Raw genomic sequence first — 21460 nt, 5'->3', positions numbered from 1 at the left:
GGCTACGGAGCAGCCGCATGGCTATGGACAGTCATTTTTTCTTGCTATGCAAAGAACCTTAATTTTGACCTAGAAGGGAATAAAAAAGTCTACTCTGAGCTTCAACTGAATGAAATGTCTTTTTTTTTTTTTGAGACAGAGTCTCGCTCTGTCACCCAGGTTGGAGTGCAGGGGCACGATCTCGGCTCACTGCAACCGTTGCCTCCCAGGTTCAAGCAATTCTTCTGCCTCAGCCTCCCAAGTAGCTGGGACTACAGGTGCCTGCTACCAAGCCCAGCTAATTTTTGTATTTTTCGTGGGACAGGGTTTCACCATGTTGTCCAGGCTGATCTCGAACTCCTGAACTTGTGATCCGCCCGCCTCAGCCTCCGAAAGTGCTGGGATTACAGGCATAAGCCACTGCGCCCAGCCGAAATGTCTTTATTAAAAATTGAAACTACTAAACATTACTGACACCCAAACATCTATCGCAGAACAACTCTGATCATCCTCTGCAACCCAGCCAGGCCACGCAAAGGGGATAAAGGAATGAATGATGAGACCAGCAGGCACCATCACCAAAACTCTGCCTTTTCAGTTATTTGTGAAGGTGGTCAGAGACTTTTGAAAAACATAGTGCTCCAAAAAACAATATTAGGGTTCCACCTTCATCCCTTGGTAGCCAGTGGATATTCCCCATCCACAGCTTGAACTCTTGGTCCCCCAGACCTTGTTACTCAAAATGTGATTGCAGATCAATGGCATCAGCATCACCTGGGAGGTTCTTAGAACTACAGAAACAGACCTCTCCAGATCTGCTGAGCCAGTCTGCATTTTATCAAAATCATCAGAGCATTCCTAGGCACAGTCAAGTTTGAGAAGCACTGCTTTGGATGCTAGATAAGTTGATACTATTGTCATCTCTTTCTAGCCTAGATCATAAACTTAATTGTAACACTGAATCTTTCTAGCCTAGTCTACTTTCAGTGATCTAAATTCACCACTTGATTTGTGATTCTCTACGCTGAGTATGCATCAGAATCATCACTCATGCAACTTAAAAAATACATACTGCTAAGACCTCTCCCCAAATATTCAGTAGGTCTGGGGTGGGACCCTGACACTGTGCTTTAAAAGTCTTATGAGAGACAATTCTGCAGCGGAGCCAGGGTTGAGAGCGTCTATCGCAGGCAGGTGGCCTAGAGGAAAATCCAAGGTTTTCAAGATAGAGTCACCTGGGTTTGATCCTGGCTCTGCCTTGTTCTAATTAAGAAACCTTTGGGAAGTCACTTTGCCTCTCTGAGACAGTCCACCACATCCACCTGATGGAATTATTAACAAGATCAATAAGATTATCTGTGTAAAGCTCTAGCATTGTACCTGGAACGAGTTAGTGTCAAATCTCAATAAATGAGAGTAGCCTCTCAAAATGTCTCCCCTTCTCTGGCTAAGTCCAATAAGTCCAAATTGAAAGTGGCAATTAAGATTTGCACAGTTGTGGGAGGATCACTTCAGCCCTGGAGTTCAAGGTTACAGTGAGCTATGATCGTACCCACTGCACTCAACCTGGGCAACAAAGTGAGACCTCGTCTCTAAAAAAAAAAAAGAAAAGAAAGATAGATGTGCACAGTCAAAATATTTCAGTAAACTTCGGTGGTATTTAAAGCAAGCACAGCCACATCTTTCTTCATTTAGACCACCTCTCTTTCTTTCCGGCGATGTCCTCTGTGTTTTGGATTTATGTTCAACCTAGAAAACAGAGGCTCTGGGATTTTAATATAGAAGTTTCATCTAAAAATGTTCAAAGGCTTATAGCTCTGAGGAAAATAAACCTGAGTCGTTTTGTTTTTTCCAAGCACGTGTTCCCTAACAGAAACACGTTACGGTTGGTTCCATCCACAGGATTGCATCTTTCTGCGCTGGCCACAGGTGACAGCCTGCTGTTCTCAACTCATCTCAAAAGATCCACAAAATAATCCGATACATGCTTTCCCCAGCCCTGCCACCCCTTTTATTGAAATGCCAAAAAAAAAAGACTTTTTATCTGATGTAGGTGATTTACCACATCAGTTATGTGAAGGTTATTGGAAAAAGATCCAGGAATGGAAACACTTTCAAGTCTCCCAATATCTGACTAACTGGAGAAGACCTTGCCAGTGCGAAGTTAGCTATGCAGCACACAGGGAAATGCTGCCTTACTGTGGCTTGATGTGAGAGAAGAACTCTGAGTGGAACTGGCAGACATTTTTTTATAGTGAGCTCTTTTCAAAGGTCTTGCCATTCTTCTCTTGAAGGGAGCCCAGCAGGGCCAAGAGGGCGGCTCACACCTGTAATCCCAGCACTTTGGGAGGCCAAGGCAGGCAGATTGCTTCAGCTCAGGAGTTTGAGACTAGCCTAGGCAACATGGTGAGACCCTGCCTCTACAAACAAACAAACAACAACAACAACAACAACAAAGCATAAAATTAGCAAGGCGTGGTGATGCTCGCCTGTAGTCCCAGCTATTCAGGAGGCTGAGGCGGGAGGATTGCTTGAGCCTGAGAGGCAGAGATTGCAGTGAGCTGAGATCACGCCACTGCACTCCAGCCTGGGCAACAGAGCAAGACCTTGTCTCAAAAAAAAAAAAAAAAAAGCCTAGCAGAAAGGGAATTGCTTTAAGGTGGTAGGATCCATTGGAACTGGTAGTTTGAGAAGCATCAGAGCTCTAATCTGCCCCTGAGGAAAGTCATTCTTTGTTCCTTCTTCTATAATGAGACTACTATTTGCTTGTTTTCCTAGACCCTTTTGTGTGATGATTAGTTGGTTTGTACTCCCTTTTCAACATGGTCATAATTCAGCCATCTCTTGAGGCCCGTATTAGCTTTACTTATGGAAGAAAATCACAATTCCCGTTTGCTGCTTGCATAGTATCTGTGTTTGTAACAAATAAAATTCCTCATGTCATGTGATGCTTGTCATGTCCTGAGACAAGGGAAAGATTGCATGATTCAAAGAAATATGCCTGAACACTGAATCATTACAGTACAACAGAAGAAATTGAAATTCAATTATTTGAACACTTTTTTGGCTCACCAAGGAACTTTGGCCTTTGCATGCCATACAAGTAACACTCAATTCTATAATTTACATCTAGCAGAAAGTGGGATTGTCTTGTGTAATTCCAAAGGTGGTTATTACAAAATATTTCATGAAAATCTTTATTTAAAAACTCATATGTAAACTGTGAACCCATTTGGTTTTCAGAATTGTTAGCAAAACTTCTGCACCTTAATATGGAACTCTTATATTAAACAATTATTTGGGGTTGAAATTTATGATGGGAACTGCTTGTCTCATAAGGAAACTGTTTAAATGTTGTCAAAATGTGGGCTCAGCTAGTTCACCTCATGTTATTATTTTGTTCTAAATGGCACTGTAGGTAGGGTGTCTTGGTACATTTATTTAAAACATTCTTCTGACCCCACTGAAGTATGTTTACACAAGATTTTGTGATACATAAATAGAGATGTCAACATTAATTACCGTTGCAAATACAAGGGAGCTTTTTCCTTCTACCTTGGTATTTTTTGTGAAAATATACAAAAACATATCATAAATGTCCACAATAAAATGTAGACATATTAAAGGTTTATTTATGGTCTTTCCTCCATAATAAAAAACAACAAGATTTACGACATGATGAAGGTAAGATTAAATGTTCCCTACTTAGAATCATTTTAAGAAAATCTAAACCACTTACAATTTATGAATACTACTTTCTAAAATTGCAGATAATTATAATAAAGTGATTTGTTAAACTTACTTAAAGCTATTTTTAAAATAGCTAGAAGTTCTTGATAAATAAAACTGTATTAAAATAGTTTATTGACTAGCTGGCACAAGATTGAATTGTTTTCCCTAAATTTAAGTACTCCAGTTATTCAACATGAAACTTCTTTCTTAAAGCAACTGAAATATCTCATCACAAGCCCCTGTGCCGAAAGTAAACCTTTAGTCCTAAATATGCTTTGTCTTCTGCCCTGAGTCTACCTTCTTGGTAAAAAGAATCTTATAATGGGCCGGGTGTGGTGGCTCACATCTGTAATCCCAGCACTTTGGGAGGCCGAGGTGGGTTGATCACCTGAGGTCGGGAGTTTGAGACCAGCCTGACCGACATGGTAAAAGCTCATCTCTACTAAAAATACAAAATTAGCCGAGCATGGTGATGCATGCCTGTAATCCCAGCTATTCGGGAGGCTGAGGCAAGAGAGAATCTCTTGAACCTGGGAGGTGGAGGTTGCGATGAGCCGAGATCGCGAGATTACACTCCAGCCTGGACGATAAGAGCACGACTCCATCTCAAAAAAAAAAAAAGAATCTTATAATGAAAGATTTGGGTAATTCAGGCAATCTCACCATTGTGTGAAATTATACAGAATGTTCTAGAACTATGCAGTCCAATATGTTAGCTATTTGGCTAGTGGAACTGAAGAACTTGTGGTTTTATTTCATTTTCACACATTTCAATGTAAACTTAAAAACTGAAGCAGTAGATAGTATTTTTCCATTAAACACAGTTGTATTACTTTCATAGGAGTACATTTCACTTTAACCATTAAAAATTTAGCAATTGTTATGTGCTGCAAATGTGAAATACACATTGGATTTTGGAGACTTAGTAAAAAAAAAGTAAATTATGAGTATTTTTATATCAATTACATATTAAAATAATAATAGTTTAATCATTAATAAATAATAGATGATTCATAATGAAGAACCAATTACATGTTGAAAGGATAATACTTTTATCATTAATAAATAATAGTTGATATTTAGGGTTAGATAAATGATGTTATTAAAATTAACATCCCCTGCTTCTTTTCACTCCTTTTTTTTTTTTTTTTTGAGACGGAGTTTCGCTCCTGTCACCCAGGCTGGAGTGCAGTGGCACTATGATGTCGGCTCACTGCAACCTCCACCTCCTGGGTTCAAGTGATTCTCCTACCTCAGCCTCCCAAGTAGCTGGGATTACAGGTGTGTGCCACCACGCCTGGCTAATTTTGTATTCTTAGTAGAGGTGGGGTTTCATCATGTTGGCCAGGCTGGTCTTGAATTCCTGATCTCAGGCGATCCGCTCACCTAGGTCTCCCAAAGTGCTGGGATTACAGGTGTGGGCAACCGTGCCTGGCCCTTTATTCCTTTTAATGTGACTATTAGAACATTTTATGTTATGCTTGTGGCTTGCATTGTATTTCTATTGGGCAGTGCTGACCAAGGGCAAGGTTACGTCTTGAAGCTGATAATACCTACAGAACTTCAGAGAACATAGAGTGTTTAATAAATATTATTTGAAATGAGCCAGGCATGGTGGTACACCCCTGTAGTCCCAGCTACTCAAGAGGCTGAAGCAGGAGGATTGCTTGAGCCCAGAAGTTGGAGGCTGCAGTGAGCTATGATCATGCTACTGCACTCCAGTTTAGGCAACAGAGCGAGACCCTGTCTCCAAAAATAAATAAATAAATAAATGTTATTTGAAATGAATGAAAGATTCTTCATATATGTCAGTGTTTAGTCATGAGAAACTCTAACATTTATGACTTATTTTTCCTCATTATTTATTATCTAATGGCTACTTCGATCTAAGCTTCCTGTAGTTTTCTCAAAATGAGCTGTAAGACAAATATAGATATTAGAAATAACAAAGTTTTGGTGTTTGTCAACATTTTCTTTCCTGCCCAAGCTTTCCCCAAAACTAGCCTGCAGTCCCACAGCACTAACACATATTTAAAGAAACTTTGGTCCTGTAAAAGTGATCAGTTAAGTCATCTTCTCTTAAGCTTGCCTATGCAGTCAAGTCTCTAGTTTATTTATACAGAGCATGGAGTTTCAGGAAAAGCTTTGCTTTACTGGTTTCCACCTGCACATGGAAAGCCCCATTGCCATTTACTGATTTAGAGACATGAATATGTCACATGACTCCCCATCACTCTATCCCAGAACGACCTCTCTTGCCGAGACATATACGTGACTCTTCTAATGATGTTGTGTGCAGAGGCAAGGACAAGGTCACCTGATTCGGAGAAATATGTCTGAACACTGAATCATTACAGTGAAGCAGAAACAAATTATTCAATTATTTGAATAATTACCTTCGGCTCCTTGTCTAACTCTTTCCAGTAAGAGTAAAGCATCTCCTCTGCACTGGACACCAGATGAAATGCTCTGGGTCGCTGTTGTTGGTTTTCTGTATTTCCACTGTTTTTACTGTAGTGACTTCTGGACTATGCTGCAAAAGCCTACATAAGTTTAGGAAAACACCAAGGGTGAAGGAAGGTCTCTGCAGCTGCACCCATTTTAGATTGAGAAGATTGGGCAGCCTCAGTACCATATTGACATCCTACAGGTAAAAGGACCAGGAAAGCAGAAAGCAGGCATGAGAGGAGGGTCACTCAGAGGCTGCCTTCTTTTAAGACTCTGTGTATTCCTTCCGGCTAATGAATTGCATATGATGACATGTAGGAAATGCATATGATATGCACAATCCTAACATCAGAGAAAAGGTATGAAGTGTTTTTTGTTTTTTTGTTTTGTTTTGTTTCGTTTGAGACAGAGGCTCGCTCTGTTGCTCAGGCTGGAGTGCAGTGGTGCGATCTTGGCTCACTGCAACCTCTGCCTCCCAGGTTCAGGTGATTCTCCTGCCTCAGCCTCCTGAGTGGCTGAGACTACAGGTATGCATCACCACCACCACAACTGGCTAATTTTTTTTTTTTTTTTTTTTTTTTTTTTTTAGTAGAGATGGGGTTTCACCATGTTGGCCAGGCTGGTCTTGAACCCCTGACCTCAAGTGATCCACCTGTCTCAGCCTCCCAAAGTGCTGGGATTACAGGCATGAGCCACCATGCCTGGCCCAAAGTGGTATTTTTTAAACAAACTTAATGTTACTGGAAGCAGACTGGCAACAGTTTTGATGATGAGAATTTCAGAATTTGGGAACTGAAAGGGACTTTCCGAATTTGTGATCACTGCATGGGCATCATCTTCCCACAGACTTTTTAAAGATGCTGCTGTCAGGCTCTTTGGGAGCAAATGTAAACAAAAAGCCAGTAGGTTCTGTAACTATCCCTATAAAGTTATTCTCTGCTTCAAAAGACCCTAAGTAGCATATCCTCATCAATTTCACATTTTCATTGTACTTTTTCATCACTGCTACAAAAAAAACTTCAAATATCTTTATTAGCTTTTTGTAAGTGACTTTCTCTGCTTATTGCTATGGATAGACCAGTTTTATAGATGATACATCAAAACCTGCAATAACCAAGTGGCAAAGTCACCTAGCAAAGTACTCAGTGGGTATCCACTCAGCCCATTCCATTTCTTTTTTATTAAGCTAACAATTTGAAAAGCCTCTATTTCAACTCCTTTAGCATGTTTTGTGTTTTCTCTAACTTATAAAACTTGAAGTCTTTTCTGTTTAACATAAAATAATAGGCAGCAACTTAAGATAATATTTTTTTTTTTTGAGACTGAGCCTGGCTCTGTCACCCAGGTGGAGTGCAGCGGCACCATCTTGGTTCACTGCAATGCAACCTCTGCCTCCTGGGTTCAGGCGATTCTCCTGCCTCAGCCTCCCAAGTGGCTGAGACTACAGGCGCCTGCCACCACACCTAGCTAATTTTTATATTTTTAGTAGAGACGGGGTTTCACCATGTTGGCCGGGCTAGTCTCAAACTCCTGACCTCAGGTGATCCACCTGCCTTGGCCTCCCAAAGTGCTGTGATTACAGGCATGAGCCACTGTGCCCAGCCTTAAGATATTAATTAGGTAAAGCAGGAGAGGAAAGATCCATTGCCTGGCTCACCCTGAATTACCTATTAGAAAATTTTGGTGAGCTCTGACACATGCTCAAAATAGGGACTAAAACTATATTGTGTCCTCAGTGGACTTGGGGGTTATGAGGAAGTAACATTTACATGAAACCTTGGAATTTTCCATGGCTCCAGATTTCTCTCTCCTGGGGTCATTGTAACTGGCCTGTGAGTAGATGACCACTACCGTCCCTTTCAGTTCCAAAACTCTGAAATTCTCATTATCAAAGCTATGTGAGTCCACTTCCAGCAATGTTATGTTCATCTTGAAATACCACTTCATGCTGTTCCTCTGAGTACAGTAAAATGTTAGGATTCAGCAGTAATTTCATACATGTCATCAGGTGTAATTAACTAAGGAAGGGTACATAACAAGAGAAATAATCTGTTCTTCATTTGCTCATGTAGCTGTATACATGCAAATAATTATTTTCAATTGATATATAATTGTACAAATTTGTGGAGTACCTGTGATATTTTGATACACACATGAACATAATGTATAGTGATCAAATCAGGGTATTTAGGATATCTATTGTCTCAAACATTTATCGTTTCTTTGTGTTGGGAACATTTCAAATCTCTTCTAGCTATTTTGAAATAGACAATAAATTATTGTTAATTAGAATCACCCTACTGTGTTACTGAACACTAGAATGTATCCCTTCTACCTGACTGTATGTTTGTCGGCCAACCTCTCTTCATCCAGCCCTCCCCACCCTTTGCCAGCTTCTGGTAACCATCATTCTACTCTCTACCTCCATGAGATCCACTTGTTCAGCTCCCACTTATGAATGAGAACGTGTAATATTTGTCTTAGGTCATTTCAGAATAAATTACTTAGGCTGCAGCATCCAGGTAGCATTGCAACCACGGTGGGTCCTTGAAATGGATTTCTTCAACATATGAACTACGTGTCTCATCTTTAAACAGTGGTGAGCAGAGTGTACGTAATGTCACCGTGGTGATGGACTGTCTTGCTTCTCACTGATGTGTCAGATGAAATAAGGATAAGATGAAATAATTCCTAGCGAGGAAAGTTAACAGGCATAGGAAGAAAATGTAATGATGAGTAGGTTGAGGCCAGCCTTTTTCTCATGAAGAACATCTATCACATACTTGGCACATTCCTGTCAGGATGGAATGACTCTCTCCCTATCTCACTCCTCTGTCGATCCCTTTATTAGTGTAGATATAAATGACATTTTGGGCTGGAGAATCGAATGAATTGAGTCATCAGTGTCTGCTGCATGGAGGACGTGGATCAAGAAGGAAGGAGCAATAAAAACAAAGACAAGCTGAGAAGGGCACCATCAGGGCGCTCAACTCTAGTTAAGAAGACAGAAGCAGCTGGGCACAGTGGCTCACACCTGTAATCCCAGCATTTTGGGAGGCCGAGGCAGGTGGATCACTTGAGGTCAGGACTTCTAGACCAGCTTGGCCAGAATGGTGAAACCAGGTCTATACTAAAATTACAAAAAAAAAAAGAGCTGGGTGTGGTGGCACACGCCTATAACCCCAGCTACTGGGGAGGCTAAGGCACAAGAATTGCTTGAACCTGGGAGGCGGAAGTTGCAGTGAGCCAAGATCGTGCCATTGCACTCTAGCCTGGGCAACAGAGTGAGACTCTGTGTCACAAAAACAAACGAACAAACAAATACACAAAAGAAGACAGAGGCAACAAAGTGAGCATGGTTAGGTCTCAGTGCTAGGGTTCAGGCTGTGAAAACACCCATACGTTTCCTGCTAGGGCAAATCTCAGAGCCGCCAACCTTAGTCATTAGTCTCATCCTCTCCCGATGGGTGGGTTATAGAATGTGTCTTGGAGTTCTTGAGTGTGTTTCAGGATTGAAATGATCCTTTCAACCAACACAATTAAAACTAGGAGCCCTTAGACCAGCTGAGTGGAGGCAATGCTTGCCACTCTGATAAAACCAGATACTACGTTAGTGAATAATGTCTGCATCCAAGAATAATGTATTGCTCTTTTCTTTGACAAAAGGTTTTAGCAGTATGGCTGGGTCTCTCTTTGGAAATCTGCAGCTTCTTTGCTGCCTGGGCCTCCGGAGGCACAGGCCTCCAACACAGGAGCAATAGAAGTGCTTCTGCCCACATAGGGAGTGGTTCATAGACACTGAGCATGCAGTCAGATTGGGAAGGTCTCATTTTCCTCTAAGGCCCCTTGCAGCGGTGCGGGATGAAATGGGCTCCAGTCCCCATCTGATCTTTGTTTTTGTTTTTTTGTCTTTTGGCGGGGAGGAGAAAGAGTCTCACCCTGTTGCCTAGGCTGGAGTGCAGTGGCACAATCTTGGCTCACTATAACCTCCACCTCCCAGGTTCAAGCAATTCTCATGTGTCAGCCTCCTGATTAGCTGGGATTACAGGTGCGTGCCACCACACCCAGCTAATTTTTTGTATTTTTCATGGAGATGGGGTTTCGCCATGTTGCCAAGGCTGGTCTCGACCTCCTGAGCTCAAGCAATCCACCCACCTTGGCCTCCCAAAGTGCTAGGATTACAGGCATGAGCCACTGCGCTGGCCTGATCTTTGGATTTAGGATTAAAGTCATCTCCAACACATCAGGACAATTAAACATTCGCTTTGCACACTGCAGTTACTTCCATAAAATGCAAGATGTCTAGCCTCATGCTCTGGGATATCCTTCATTGATAGAGCACAGAATCTGGGGATAAAGAGACCTAGTATTGACACTAATTCGTTGTGTGAATGAATCACTTCGTCCCTCTGGGAGTTAATTTTCTCATCTGTAAAATGAGGGGATTAGATTAGATGATTTCTACCCTTCTTGCACATCCAAGGATTCATGGTTGTTCACAAGCTTACCTCTCTCAATGAGGCTAGCTGAGTTCTAAGGGGACACATGTTAGACAGACTCATTCAGTTTTTTATTGAGTCTACTTTTGGCCATTGTTCCCATAAAAGTTCCAACCCAAGTTAAGGCCATTCCTTTCCACCTTGTCGATTCCTGACCCACTCAATTCTATTGTAGGGTTCCTGTGACTCGAAGCCACCCACCCACCAAATCTCTAATTAGACTTTTACAGAACCAAGCAGATCTGGGAATGTGCTAGCTTTTAAGAGTTCATGTTCTAGTGCTACCTCTCAGATATCCCCTAGATGATTTCAATTGTCATATGGATCCTTTCAGATCAACTTCCGATATTGTACTGGTAATTACTATTTTATTTCACCAAATAGTTTTCACATTAGAGCTCATTTGCTTTGTTTTCCATTTCAGATTAAGACATCAGTTATTTGGGCAACTCCAAATGTTTCCTTCTCAATCCCATTATGGGTAATAATACTAGCAATACTTCTTGGATTGTTGGTTCTGGCCATTTTAACCTTAGCTTTATGGAAGGTAAGTTGATTTACTTTATTCTCCTTTTAAACTAGAGGGGCTGTTGAGGGAATTTAGAGGGATATAGTTAGGGATTTTAAAAGACAATTATGGAGGCATTTTTGGAAATTTTGAACAGTCTGAAGGATATAAAGGGAAAATCCTGTCTTGTTTGCTTTGGCATACTTAATATGTTTATATAGCTGACATTTAAGATGACTGGAGGTGCTTAATGTTGCTTTCATCTTCAGATTTCTTGTAAATAAATATAGAGATAGTTAGGCTGTATTAACTAAGGCCTGTGATCTTCTTTCCAATATGCTTAGAGTGATAATATTCTAATGAAAACTTCTTTTTCTGGTTTAATTAACCAAGATCATAAGCTTGTTATTGACATGGCCCTATCATCAATCCTTTGAGATTTTTTATAAGCACTATGCAAATGCAATTAATATAGGTCAATTCTGATTTTTTATTTCAACTATTAATGAGGCCAAATAGATCGTGCATGTTATAGGATGCCTGGACTTGGTTTTTAATCTTGCCAATTAGTTTGTCTCCATTGGGAAGCCTGAACTTAGTCTTTGATGTGTTTTACTGAGGTTTGTTCTAAAAGTCCACAACAGGAATTAATTTCTGGCCCACCAACCTAAACAATTGCCAAGTTTCACAGAGCCATCCATTCCAAAATGGAAATGACATCCCAGTTACATGACTATAAGAGTAATTAACCCAGTCACATCTTTGATAACTATGCGGTTTTCCCTAAAATCATAGTGCGTTTTTATTTTGAAACAATATGCAGCATGACTGATAGACCTATAAACTGAGAAAACCTTGGCTTTGAGTTAAGGAATGGCGTTTCTGATCGTTATCAGCTCTTTGTCCAACCTACACCCACGTGGTCTATGACATACCTTTAGAATGGACTTTTGTATTGTTCTGTCACTCATAGTAACTGTATTTCCAATGAGTATAAGGTACAACCATGTGTGCCAATTGACAGGATATTCCAGTAGCTCTGGGAAAGAGAGATGACTCAATGTCTATAAGCCAAACCCAGTTAATTGGCTTCCAACATGAGAAACAGAAGAAAGAATTGAGGTTCCAGGTGTCTAGGAAAAGATATAGTTTACTTGGCAAAGTACTAATTCGACACTGAAAAGGAGAAAAATTCTAGAGTCACCTCTTCCCTGAGTTGCTGGCTAACCTTTGGAAAGTCACTAAGATTCTGTGCCTACCTGGTTTTGGCATTGAAATAAGTGACAAATCTATTCTCCCTCTATATATGCTCTATGTTCCACCAAGCACTGAGGGATGTGTGGCCATCTCTTCACTTCTTCCTGTAATCCATCCCAAAGAAGCCGACAGGATACTTTAGGAGACAATCTCCTTTTCCTAGTCAATAGTTAGTGCTTCTGCTCCAGTAAGCATGTGGGAAATCCTTGGGACACCTTGCTGTGATCTCAGGAAAATATCCAAGGTCCATAAGTGGTTTGTATGAAAGAGGGACATCTTCCACTCCAACTACAGGGCAGGAGAAAGGGTGTGAGCACTCTGCCCTCCTGCTCACCTTGCCCTATGCAATAAACTGCTCTCTACAAGTAACAAACACTCTGCTCGCACCTCCTAATTTGGAGAAACAGACTGATTATATGTGCAGAGCTCCAGGCTCCTTCGAAAATACATAAAGGGCCAGGCGTGGTGGCTCACACCTATAATCCCAGCACTTTGGGAAGCCGAGGCAGGTGGATCACTTGCAGTCAGGAGTTCAACACCAGCCTGGCCAACATGGCAAAACCCCATCCCTCCTACAAATACAAAAATTAGCTGGGTGTGGTGGTGCAGGCCTGTAATCCCAGCTACTCCAGAGGTTTAGGCAGGAGAATCGCTTGAACCGGGAGGCGGAGGTTGCAGTGAGCCAAGATCACGCCACTGTACTCCAGCTTGGGGGATAGAGAGCGAGACTCAGTTACCAAAAAAAAAAAAAAGTGAAAATTCTTTGAATGAGGGGTTTCACAGGTTCCCAGAATGACATGATTTTATAGCCCATCTTTCTCTTTATAGTGTGGATTCTTTGACAGAGCCAGACCTCCTCAGGAGGACATGACTGACAGGGAACAGCTGACAAATGACAAGACCCCTGAGGCATGACAAGAAAAAAAAGAAGACCAAAGACCTCAAACACTGGTCCTGTTCAAAGAAAAAGAAAGAACATGAGGGTTAAAAATCAAGGCTTTCTGATACCTGACAGTGACCCAGGAAATGGAGGGGACCCTGGAAACATCACCTCATCTACACCGCACTTTGGAGAAATTGTCATGGGTGCCCAGTGAGCCCTGTTGGAAAAGGAAACACCAAAGCTGGAGAAGCCATCAGCAATTGTGGAAGATTTTCTTTTGCTTTAATCGTTCTGTACTTGGCAGACACTTTGAAATGGGTATGGGAACGTAAGTTGCAGTCCAGATCAATCCAGCATAAGTTACCGAGATGAAATGTCTGAATCACTATAGAATTTACAAGGTGAACTAAGGTGAAATGACTGATTTACTATAGAACTTAGAACTAAGACCGCACCGTCCAACACTACTGTATCCAGTGAAACATTTGACACCTCCCTATGGAAAAGAAACATTTCTAAGGACGTTATGGCTCAGGGAGACAAGCAATATGTTGTTGGTACTGTGAAAGTACTTTTGAAAGGACAAAAATAATCTTGTGAGTGAGGCTGAAAGTTTATTTATTTATTTTCCATGTCTCTAGGTTGAGAAACCGTCATCTAGAGAATTTCGAAATTAAGATTTGGTTAGCTAGTTTTCAAAATCACTCACTCAGTTTCCTCCTAAGAATCACTGCGTGCAGATAACTCATTTAGCAGAGCTTCTTCAGAATTTAGACAGTGCTAAGGAAAGGAAGATTGGCATTAGGAATCAGTTCTATTTAATACCTTGCTGCCTTCGATCTGAAATTCCTTTCACTCACATTATCCAGGGACTCACATCTGCTTAATTTAGCTTTGCAAGATGTTGCATTTATATTTCCTTGTGTATCTTTCCATTGACTTAGTTAATACCTGAATTTCAAGGTACTCTCTACCTTTGGAGTGTTTAAAAAGAATGGTAAAATGTCTAGAGTTCATTAATTAAAAAGCAATTTAACATTATGGGTAAATATTATTTTTAATATCTCTAAGAAGCAACACTTCTTATAGATATTTAGCTTGGGATTAAATACCTATTTTTCCTGCTATGCCTTGTGCTTGTATACACAGAGAAAACATGTTGAATATAACTTAGACAAAAACATAAAATTATACAGGCATGAGCCAAACTGGGAAAACTGATTCCTAAAGATTTTTATTTAAAATTGCTTATTCCAACTTTATTACTTATTTTTACTGCTAATCTTTATAATATGTAACTTTGGAGAATAATCTTTTATTTAAGCTATTTTCCCATCATCTTGAATTTAACCACCACAAATTTTTTGTGTTTAAAACTCTTGTAAATAATTCATAATCATGTAATATTATCATTTTTGAAGTAAAATTGACCAGCCAAATTTATAGGTAGTCTGCACAATTTTGTATCCTTTTTTAATAATGAAAAATTACTATGAAGAAATACTGAACAAATTTTTATGTGCAATATTTTTAGACCTATGTATCTGAAGCATGTTTACACTGGCATTATTTTTTTTTAATTAATTTCCTAAATGGTAAGTATGATAGAACAAGCTGACCCAAATCCTTAAGTTTACAAAGCTGTTGGAAAACTTTGTGTCCCGATTTCAACAATCATGCTTTATTTGAAAGATGAGCCAAGCTCACAGACACTAAATTTTATGTCATGCCATAAGCTGGAGAGGAGCCATTTGGCTACAGCTGCGGAACTTCATTGAGGAGCAAATGAAAGGCACATGGACAAGCACGCTGGTGCAGTTCATGTTCTTCCTGCCTGTGAATTGAATACTGTCCTGGTAGCAGTTTCGGGTCTGTCAGGAGCTCAAGGCTGGTTTGTGTGGCTGACTATGGATGAGCACTGAACTTGCCTTAAAGGATGTAAGGGGTGTCCACACCAGCCTCTGGGGGTCTTTGGTGTTAGTCTTCCAGGTAGAGGTGGTTTTACAAGTAGGTGGCCATCTACAGGATGTGATGTGAGCGATGCCAGACAGCTCTCTCTGCCCCCAGGTAATACCCTGACTCTTGTGATCCTGACTGATCTGTGACCAATAGAGATTAGCTCCTCGGGATTTGGGGTCCTAAAAGGTCCCTGAAAAAATGCACCCCTTGTCTTTAAGCCAATATTTGTGAAGGAACTGAGAACTCTTAGGGCTACATAAACAGAGACCCCTGTTGAGACTGTTTATGCAGATACCTGGAAGGAACTAGAGATGCCAGGAGGAAGACTGAGACCCAGAATGAAGCAAGGCATGAGGGCTCCAAAGTGAACTGCACCATCCCAGAGTCTCAGCCAAGATGGCCCCTTCCTAGAGGGACGGGCACCTTCCACCTGCCCACAGGCACTGCTACCTATGGGAATTGCAGAAGGCCGTTGTACACATGCACGTGCACGCAGTGGCCCTCTGCCCTTTAGAATATGGAAGCAAAGGCTGGGTGCGGTGGCTCGTGACTGTAATCCCAACACTTTGGGAGGCCGAGACGGGCAGATCACCTGATGTCAGGAGTTCAAGACCAGCTTGGCCAACATGGCGAAACCCTGTCTCTACTAAAAATACAAAAATTAGCCAGGCGTGGTGGCAGTCTTCTGTAATCCCAGCTACCTAGGAGGCTGAGGCAGAGAGAGAATCGCTTGAACCCAGGAGGCGGAGGTTGCAGTGAGCTGAGATCTCGCCACTGCACTCCAGCCTGGGCGACAGAGCGAAACTCTGTCTCAACAAACAAACAAAAAAAACAAAAAACAACAACAAAAAAAGAATATGGAAGCAAATGGAGGACGGGAGGAAACTGAGGTCAGGCAAACCTTCCAGCAATCAGTTCTGCCCAGAGAACATACTGACGACAGAGAACACACTGAGTGTATCTGCTTCTAGTTAGAGCATTGCCGATTGCCTTCATAATTCATAATGTGCTGAGCTCCTCTGAGGGTCTGTCTGTATTTCTCTTCAAAGAATTCCCTTTTTAAATTCTTGCAGCTGGGTTTTAAGACACAATAATGGGGCAAATTAAGTTTTATAAACTCGGAGATTTTTATACAGTAAATAAAAGAATAATATGTACTAGTCACCCCTGAAACTGCATTCTTAGAACTCAACTCTTGTTTTATTTAAATACGTGCATAGATATCTGTGAAGATTTTCATGTACCTATTTACCTTGTCACTAATAAAATTAAAACTGAAAGACACGATGGCATACTTTTGGTTTATTTCACATGCGACATAAGTTTCCCTATTGTGGCCAGACATCAGAGGTTTCTGTCTCTACATCTTAATTCCTTATTAGAAAAATATTTAACATTGGGAGAAATTTAATAGAGCAAAAATGCAATGCTCCCTGGGAGGATAAAAATGTTCTACTTAGATTTCAGTGATGTTTGTATTAAACTCCATGAGTGGCCAGGCACGGTGGCTCACACCTGTATTCCTAGCACTTTGGGAGGCCGAGGCAGCAAATCATGAGGTCAGGAGTTCGAGACCAGCCTGACCATGGTGAAACCCCCGTCTCTACTAAAAATACAAAAATTAGCCGAGCATGGTGGCGCACATCTGTAATCCCAGCTACTCAGGAGGCTGAGGCAGGAGAATTGCTAGAACCCAGGAGGTGGAGGTTGTAATGAGCCGAGATCGTACCACTGAACTCCAGCCTGGGCAACAGAGTGAGACTCCATCTCAAAAAAACAAAACAAAACAAAACAACTCCGTGAGTATAGTAAAAATGATTAAAGTGTATATTTTAAATGAGCACGTTTAACGTATGAGAATTATATCTCAATAAAGACATTAAGAATTTTTAAGTACCTTCTAGTACCTCCACCCTTATACAAGTGATTTCTCCACTGTAGATACATGTTAGCTCCTTTACAAAGCCTTCCCTTCATCTTTGCCTAAGTGTACTCCATTAGCGTTTTGTGAATTTCCGTACTTTTCCATTTCTTCCCAAGGCCACCTTCCGGCTGAGTGACCCCTCAATGAGAGCAGAAACCACATCATTTCCTCAGTATGTTTCGTATACCTAGCACCAACACCTGTTATATAATCAGTGATCAAAACAATTGCTAGAATGAATGCATGAGTATATATACACGCATAGTCATAATCACATGAACATGTGCTTTTGTCATTCCCTTTCATTACTAAGCACCAGCTACAGACACATGTGTGTGCATCCTCCTATTTACAATGTTCATACAATGCGATTGTAATAGTAAATGTTCTATTCAGTTAGTGAACCATGGTTCATTTAACCATCCCCCTCTTATTGGGAATAGCTGTTCACAGCTTCTTATATTAAGAACAGCATTACAAGTCCAGCACAGTAGCTCTGGCCTTAATCCCAGCGCTCTGGGAGGCCGAGGCGGGCAGATTGCTTGAGTCCAGGAGTTTGAGACCAGCCTGGGGAACATGCCAAAACCCAGTCTCTACAAAAAATACAAAACATTAGCAGGGCGTGGTGGTGCGTGCCTATAATTCCAGCTACTCAGGAGGCTGAGGTGGGAGGATAGCTTGAGCCCAGGAGGTTGAGGTTGCAGTGAGCCCCACTGCACCCCAGCCTGGGTGACAGCGTGAGATGGCCTCAAAAAAAAAAAAAAAAGAAGAAGAAGAATGGCATTAAATTGAATACTTTCATACTTACATACTTAGAGTTTCTTTTTTGTTTATTCCAATGAATGAATTTCTCAAGAATGAGATTGCTTGGTCAAAGTATATGAAAAGTTTTGTAGCTCTCGATAACATGTTGCTCTTAAAAGGACAAAGTTAGTTTGCATTAACCTAAGTGTACCGTTTCCTTCCCAATTATTTCAGCATAGTTTAAATAGTTTGGTAATTGTTTTCAAATATTACCTTATGTTAATTTACATTTTATTAGAATTTAGGAAATTTAATGTACACATTTAATTTTGAGTTCTAATATTTATCAGCCACTCAATATAAACCAATTTATAATATAATATAAACCAATCTTATGGGTTATATTATATTATAATAGAATATAAACCAATCTTATGGGTTATGAGCACATAACCCATAAGATATTTAAATACTTGCCACTTCTCTGGCATTCGTGAATCCCAGTGAGAACAACTTATCTGGGTGTTTACCCTGTACCCCACAGCAAGCAGTAGGATGAATCCTTCACTTTGTATTATATACCACTCACACTTCAAAACCTACACCTGGCCAGGCACAGTGGCTGTAATCCTGTAATCCCTGTAATCCCAGCACTTTGGGAGACTGAGGCGGGAGGAATGCTTGAGGCCATGAGTTTGAGAGCAGCCTGGGCAAAATGGTGAGCCCCCATTTCTACCAAAAAAAAAACCATTTAAAATTAGCCTAGCATGGTGGTGCATACCTGTAGTCCCAGCTACTCAGGAGGCTCAGGTAGGAGGATTGCTTGAGCCCATGAGTTTGAGGTTGCAGTGAGCTAGGATCACTCCACTCTCAGTTCACTGCAACCTCCGCCTCCCAGGTTCAAGCAATTCTCATGTGTCAGCCTCCAGAGTAGCTGGGACTACAGGCACATGCCACCATGCCCAGCTTATTTTTTGTATTTTTAGCAGAGACAGGGTTTCGCCATGTTGGCCAGGCTGGTCTCAAACCCCTGGCCTCAAGGGATCCACCTACCTTGGCCTCCCAAAGTGCTGGGATTACAGGCGTGAGCCACCATGCCTGGCCTGATGCTGAAGAGCAAAGCACTCAATCCAGTATAAACTAGCCTGTGTGGGGCAAGACTTGCCTGAGACATACACAAGAAGGCTCCATCTTGGCCAGTCCCACTGATTAAAGCCTGCACATATTCATTGCAAAGAAGAAGAGGAACTCCTGTGAGGTCTTTCATCATAGTCCAATGCCCTGTAGCTGGACAAATGAGGTGGGAGGTCAGTCTTCTCAATGAATTCTGTTGATCTCTTTGCCACTTCCCATCATTTTATATGTAGACACTTAACTGTGGCAATACTTCCTAAATGTTGAGTTGAGATTTGGGTGCCTAGACTGGGCGAAATGGACCTTGCAGAATTCTAAGGTAGAATTCTCTTGTGGATTGCACACTTCCTCTGAAAAAGTTGCACCATCCTCACAGGTTACCTGTAGAGGAAAGAGCATTCATTCTGATGCCCGCAGGAAGATCTAGAGCATGCAAATCTTTGGTTGATGTCCATAAATGCTAAGACGGTACCTCCCTAGGGTCTAATATTCTTTTCCCCAAGTATAGCAGATTTTCTACTCCAGAACTCTGATTACATTAAAATGTTGATTTCTTTAGCATGAGAAATTTAAAGCATTGAAACTTTAGGCTCATTTTGGGAGCCAAGTAAAACGATAAATGCCCCGGTGATACATAAGTCAATGGCACATTCAGGATGGCCAGCGTGTATTAGGTATAACTCTGCTTGCAATTTAAAACTCTCCCGACCCCCCAAATATCATCTACCTTTGGAATTACTTATGAGCAAGTTCACCATTATTTGTGATTATGGGCCAAAATCCATATAGAAATGTAGCCTGACACCAGGACCTCCTGACAATAAAAAGTCTTGGATTTAACGTTTTGTGTTTTTTTTGTTTTTGTTTTTGTTCTTGTTTTTTTGAGACGGAGTCTTGCTCTGTCATCCAGGCTGGAATGCAGTGGCGCACATGATCTTGGCTCACTGCAACCTCCGCCTTGTGGATTCAAGCAATTCTCCTGCCTCAGCCCCCTTAGTAGCTGGGATTACAGGCATGAACAAGCATACCCGGCTAATTATTTTACTTTTAGAAGAGACGGGGTTTCGTCGTGTTGGCTAGGCTGGTCTCGAACTCCTGACCTCAGGTGATCCACATGCCTCGACCTCCCAAAGTGCTGGGATTACAGGCGTGAGACACCATGCCCAACTGGATTTAACTTCTATTGGTGCCATGATATGACACAGTAGGAATGGCTCCTCATCTTTCTGTGCTATGGCTTGTTTTGATTGTTGATTGTGTTGTAGAAACAACTAAGTCATTAGTAAATTGTTCTGCTAGCCAACTTTTAGGTGGGATTGATTTTTAAGCAATAACTGGACTTTCCTGGATTTAAAGTTTTGTATTTCCACTTTCATTTACTTCATTGATTGAAAGGTACATGTATAACTATAATTTTTATTTCCATAAGGGTTTTTAATTTTTCAAAACTCCATAGTTTTCTTCCGTATTAGTTTTCTAGGGCTCCAATTTCCATAAACTGGATGGCTTGAAACAACAGAAATGTATTGTCTCACAGTTCTGGACACCAGAAGCCCAAAATCAAGGTACTGGGGGAGCTGTGTTCTCTCTGAAGGCACTAGGGAAGCATCTGTTTCCAGGCGTCTCTCCCAGCTTCTGGGAGTCTCAGGTGTTCCTTGGCTTGTAAACGCAGTACATGGATACTCCCTCATCACATCGTGTTCCCGTATGTCCTCACATCATCTTCCCTCTGTGAGGACCTGGGTCCATGTTTCCCCGTTTTATAAGGACATATAAATCATATTAAATTATAGTCAGCCCTAAATTTTCTCATTTCAACTTGATTACTTCTATAAAGACCCTCTTTCCAAATGAGGTCCCATTCTGAGATACCAGAAGGTAGGACTTCAACATGTCTTTTGGAGGGGATACAATTCAACTCATAACATCCCCCCAAAAGTGTCTATTCTAGGCTGAACATGGCGATTCTTGCCTACAATCCCAGAACTTTGGGAGACTGAGCTGGGAGGATCACCTGAGCCCAGGAGTTCAAGGCTGCAGTGAGCTATGATTGCACCACTGCACTCCAGCCTGGGCAACAGAGCAAGACCCTGTTTCTAACAATAAAAATAAAATTCCTAAGTATGTGAGTTAAGGATAGGATAAAGATTTTAAAGAGGATATCTTTACATCAGTCTTTTGATTTCTACTCACCCAGGTAATATGCTTGTGTTTGCTGAGTGCATAATAGATTTATACATATTTATGTTTTCCCTTCACTTACTGCCTGTATGCACATATTACAAGATTAAGGCGATTGCATTTTTCATATAATTTACTCATCTGCTTTGTCTTGCTTTGCAATTTCTTACTACCAGCAGCCATATTCTCTTTCTCCATTTTTCTTGTCCGTT

General features: G+C 41.1%; 1 protein-coding gene across 2 annotated transcripts in view; it reads left to right on the top strand.

Moving 5' to 3' along the window:
- ITGA8 (integrin subunit alpha 8) overlaps window positions 1–16549 on the top strand; it is a 199316-nt gene extending 182767 nt beyond the window's left edge. The window contains exons 29-30 of one of the 2 annotated variants that reach the window (XM_024253918.3): window positions 11083–11205; window positions 13252–16549. In XM_024253918.3, the coding sequence (XP_024109686.2) occupies window positions 11083–11205; window positions 13252–13338 (210 nt within the window). In that variant the 3' untranslated portion in view covers window positions 13339–16549. Of the gene's footprint in view, window positions 1–1881; window positions 3602–11082; window positions 11206–13251 lie in introns of those variants that run through there. The other variant, XM_024253917.3, reaches the window with a different exon arrangement.
- The last annotated feature ends 4911 nt before the right edge of the window (window positions 16550–21460 follow it).

Source organism: Pongo abelii, chromosome 8 (genome assembly GCF_028885655.2).
Source record: "Pongo abelii isolate AG06213 chromosome 8, NHGRI_mPonAbe1-v2.0_pri, whole genome shotgun sequence".
Classification (NCBI taxonomy): Eukaryota; Metazoa; Chordata; class Mammalia; order Primates; family Hominidae; genus Pongo; species Pongo abelii.
The sequence above is the reverse complement of the archived record's forward strand: the minus strand, read 5'-3'. Positions and strand labels throughout refer to the sequence as shown.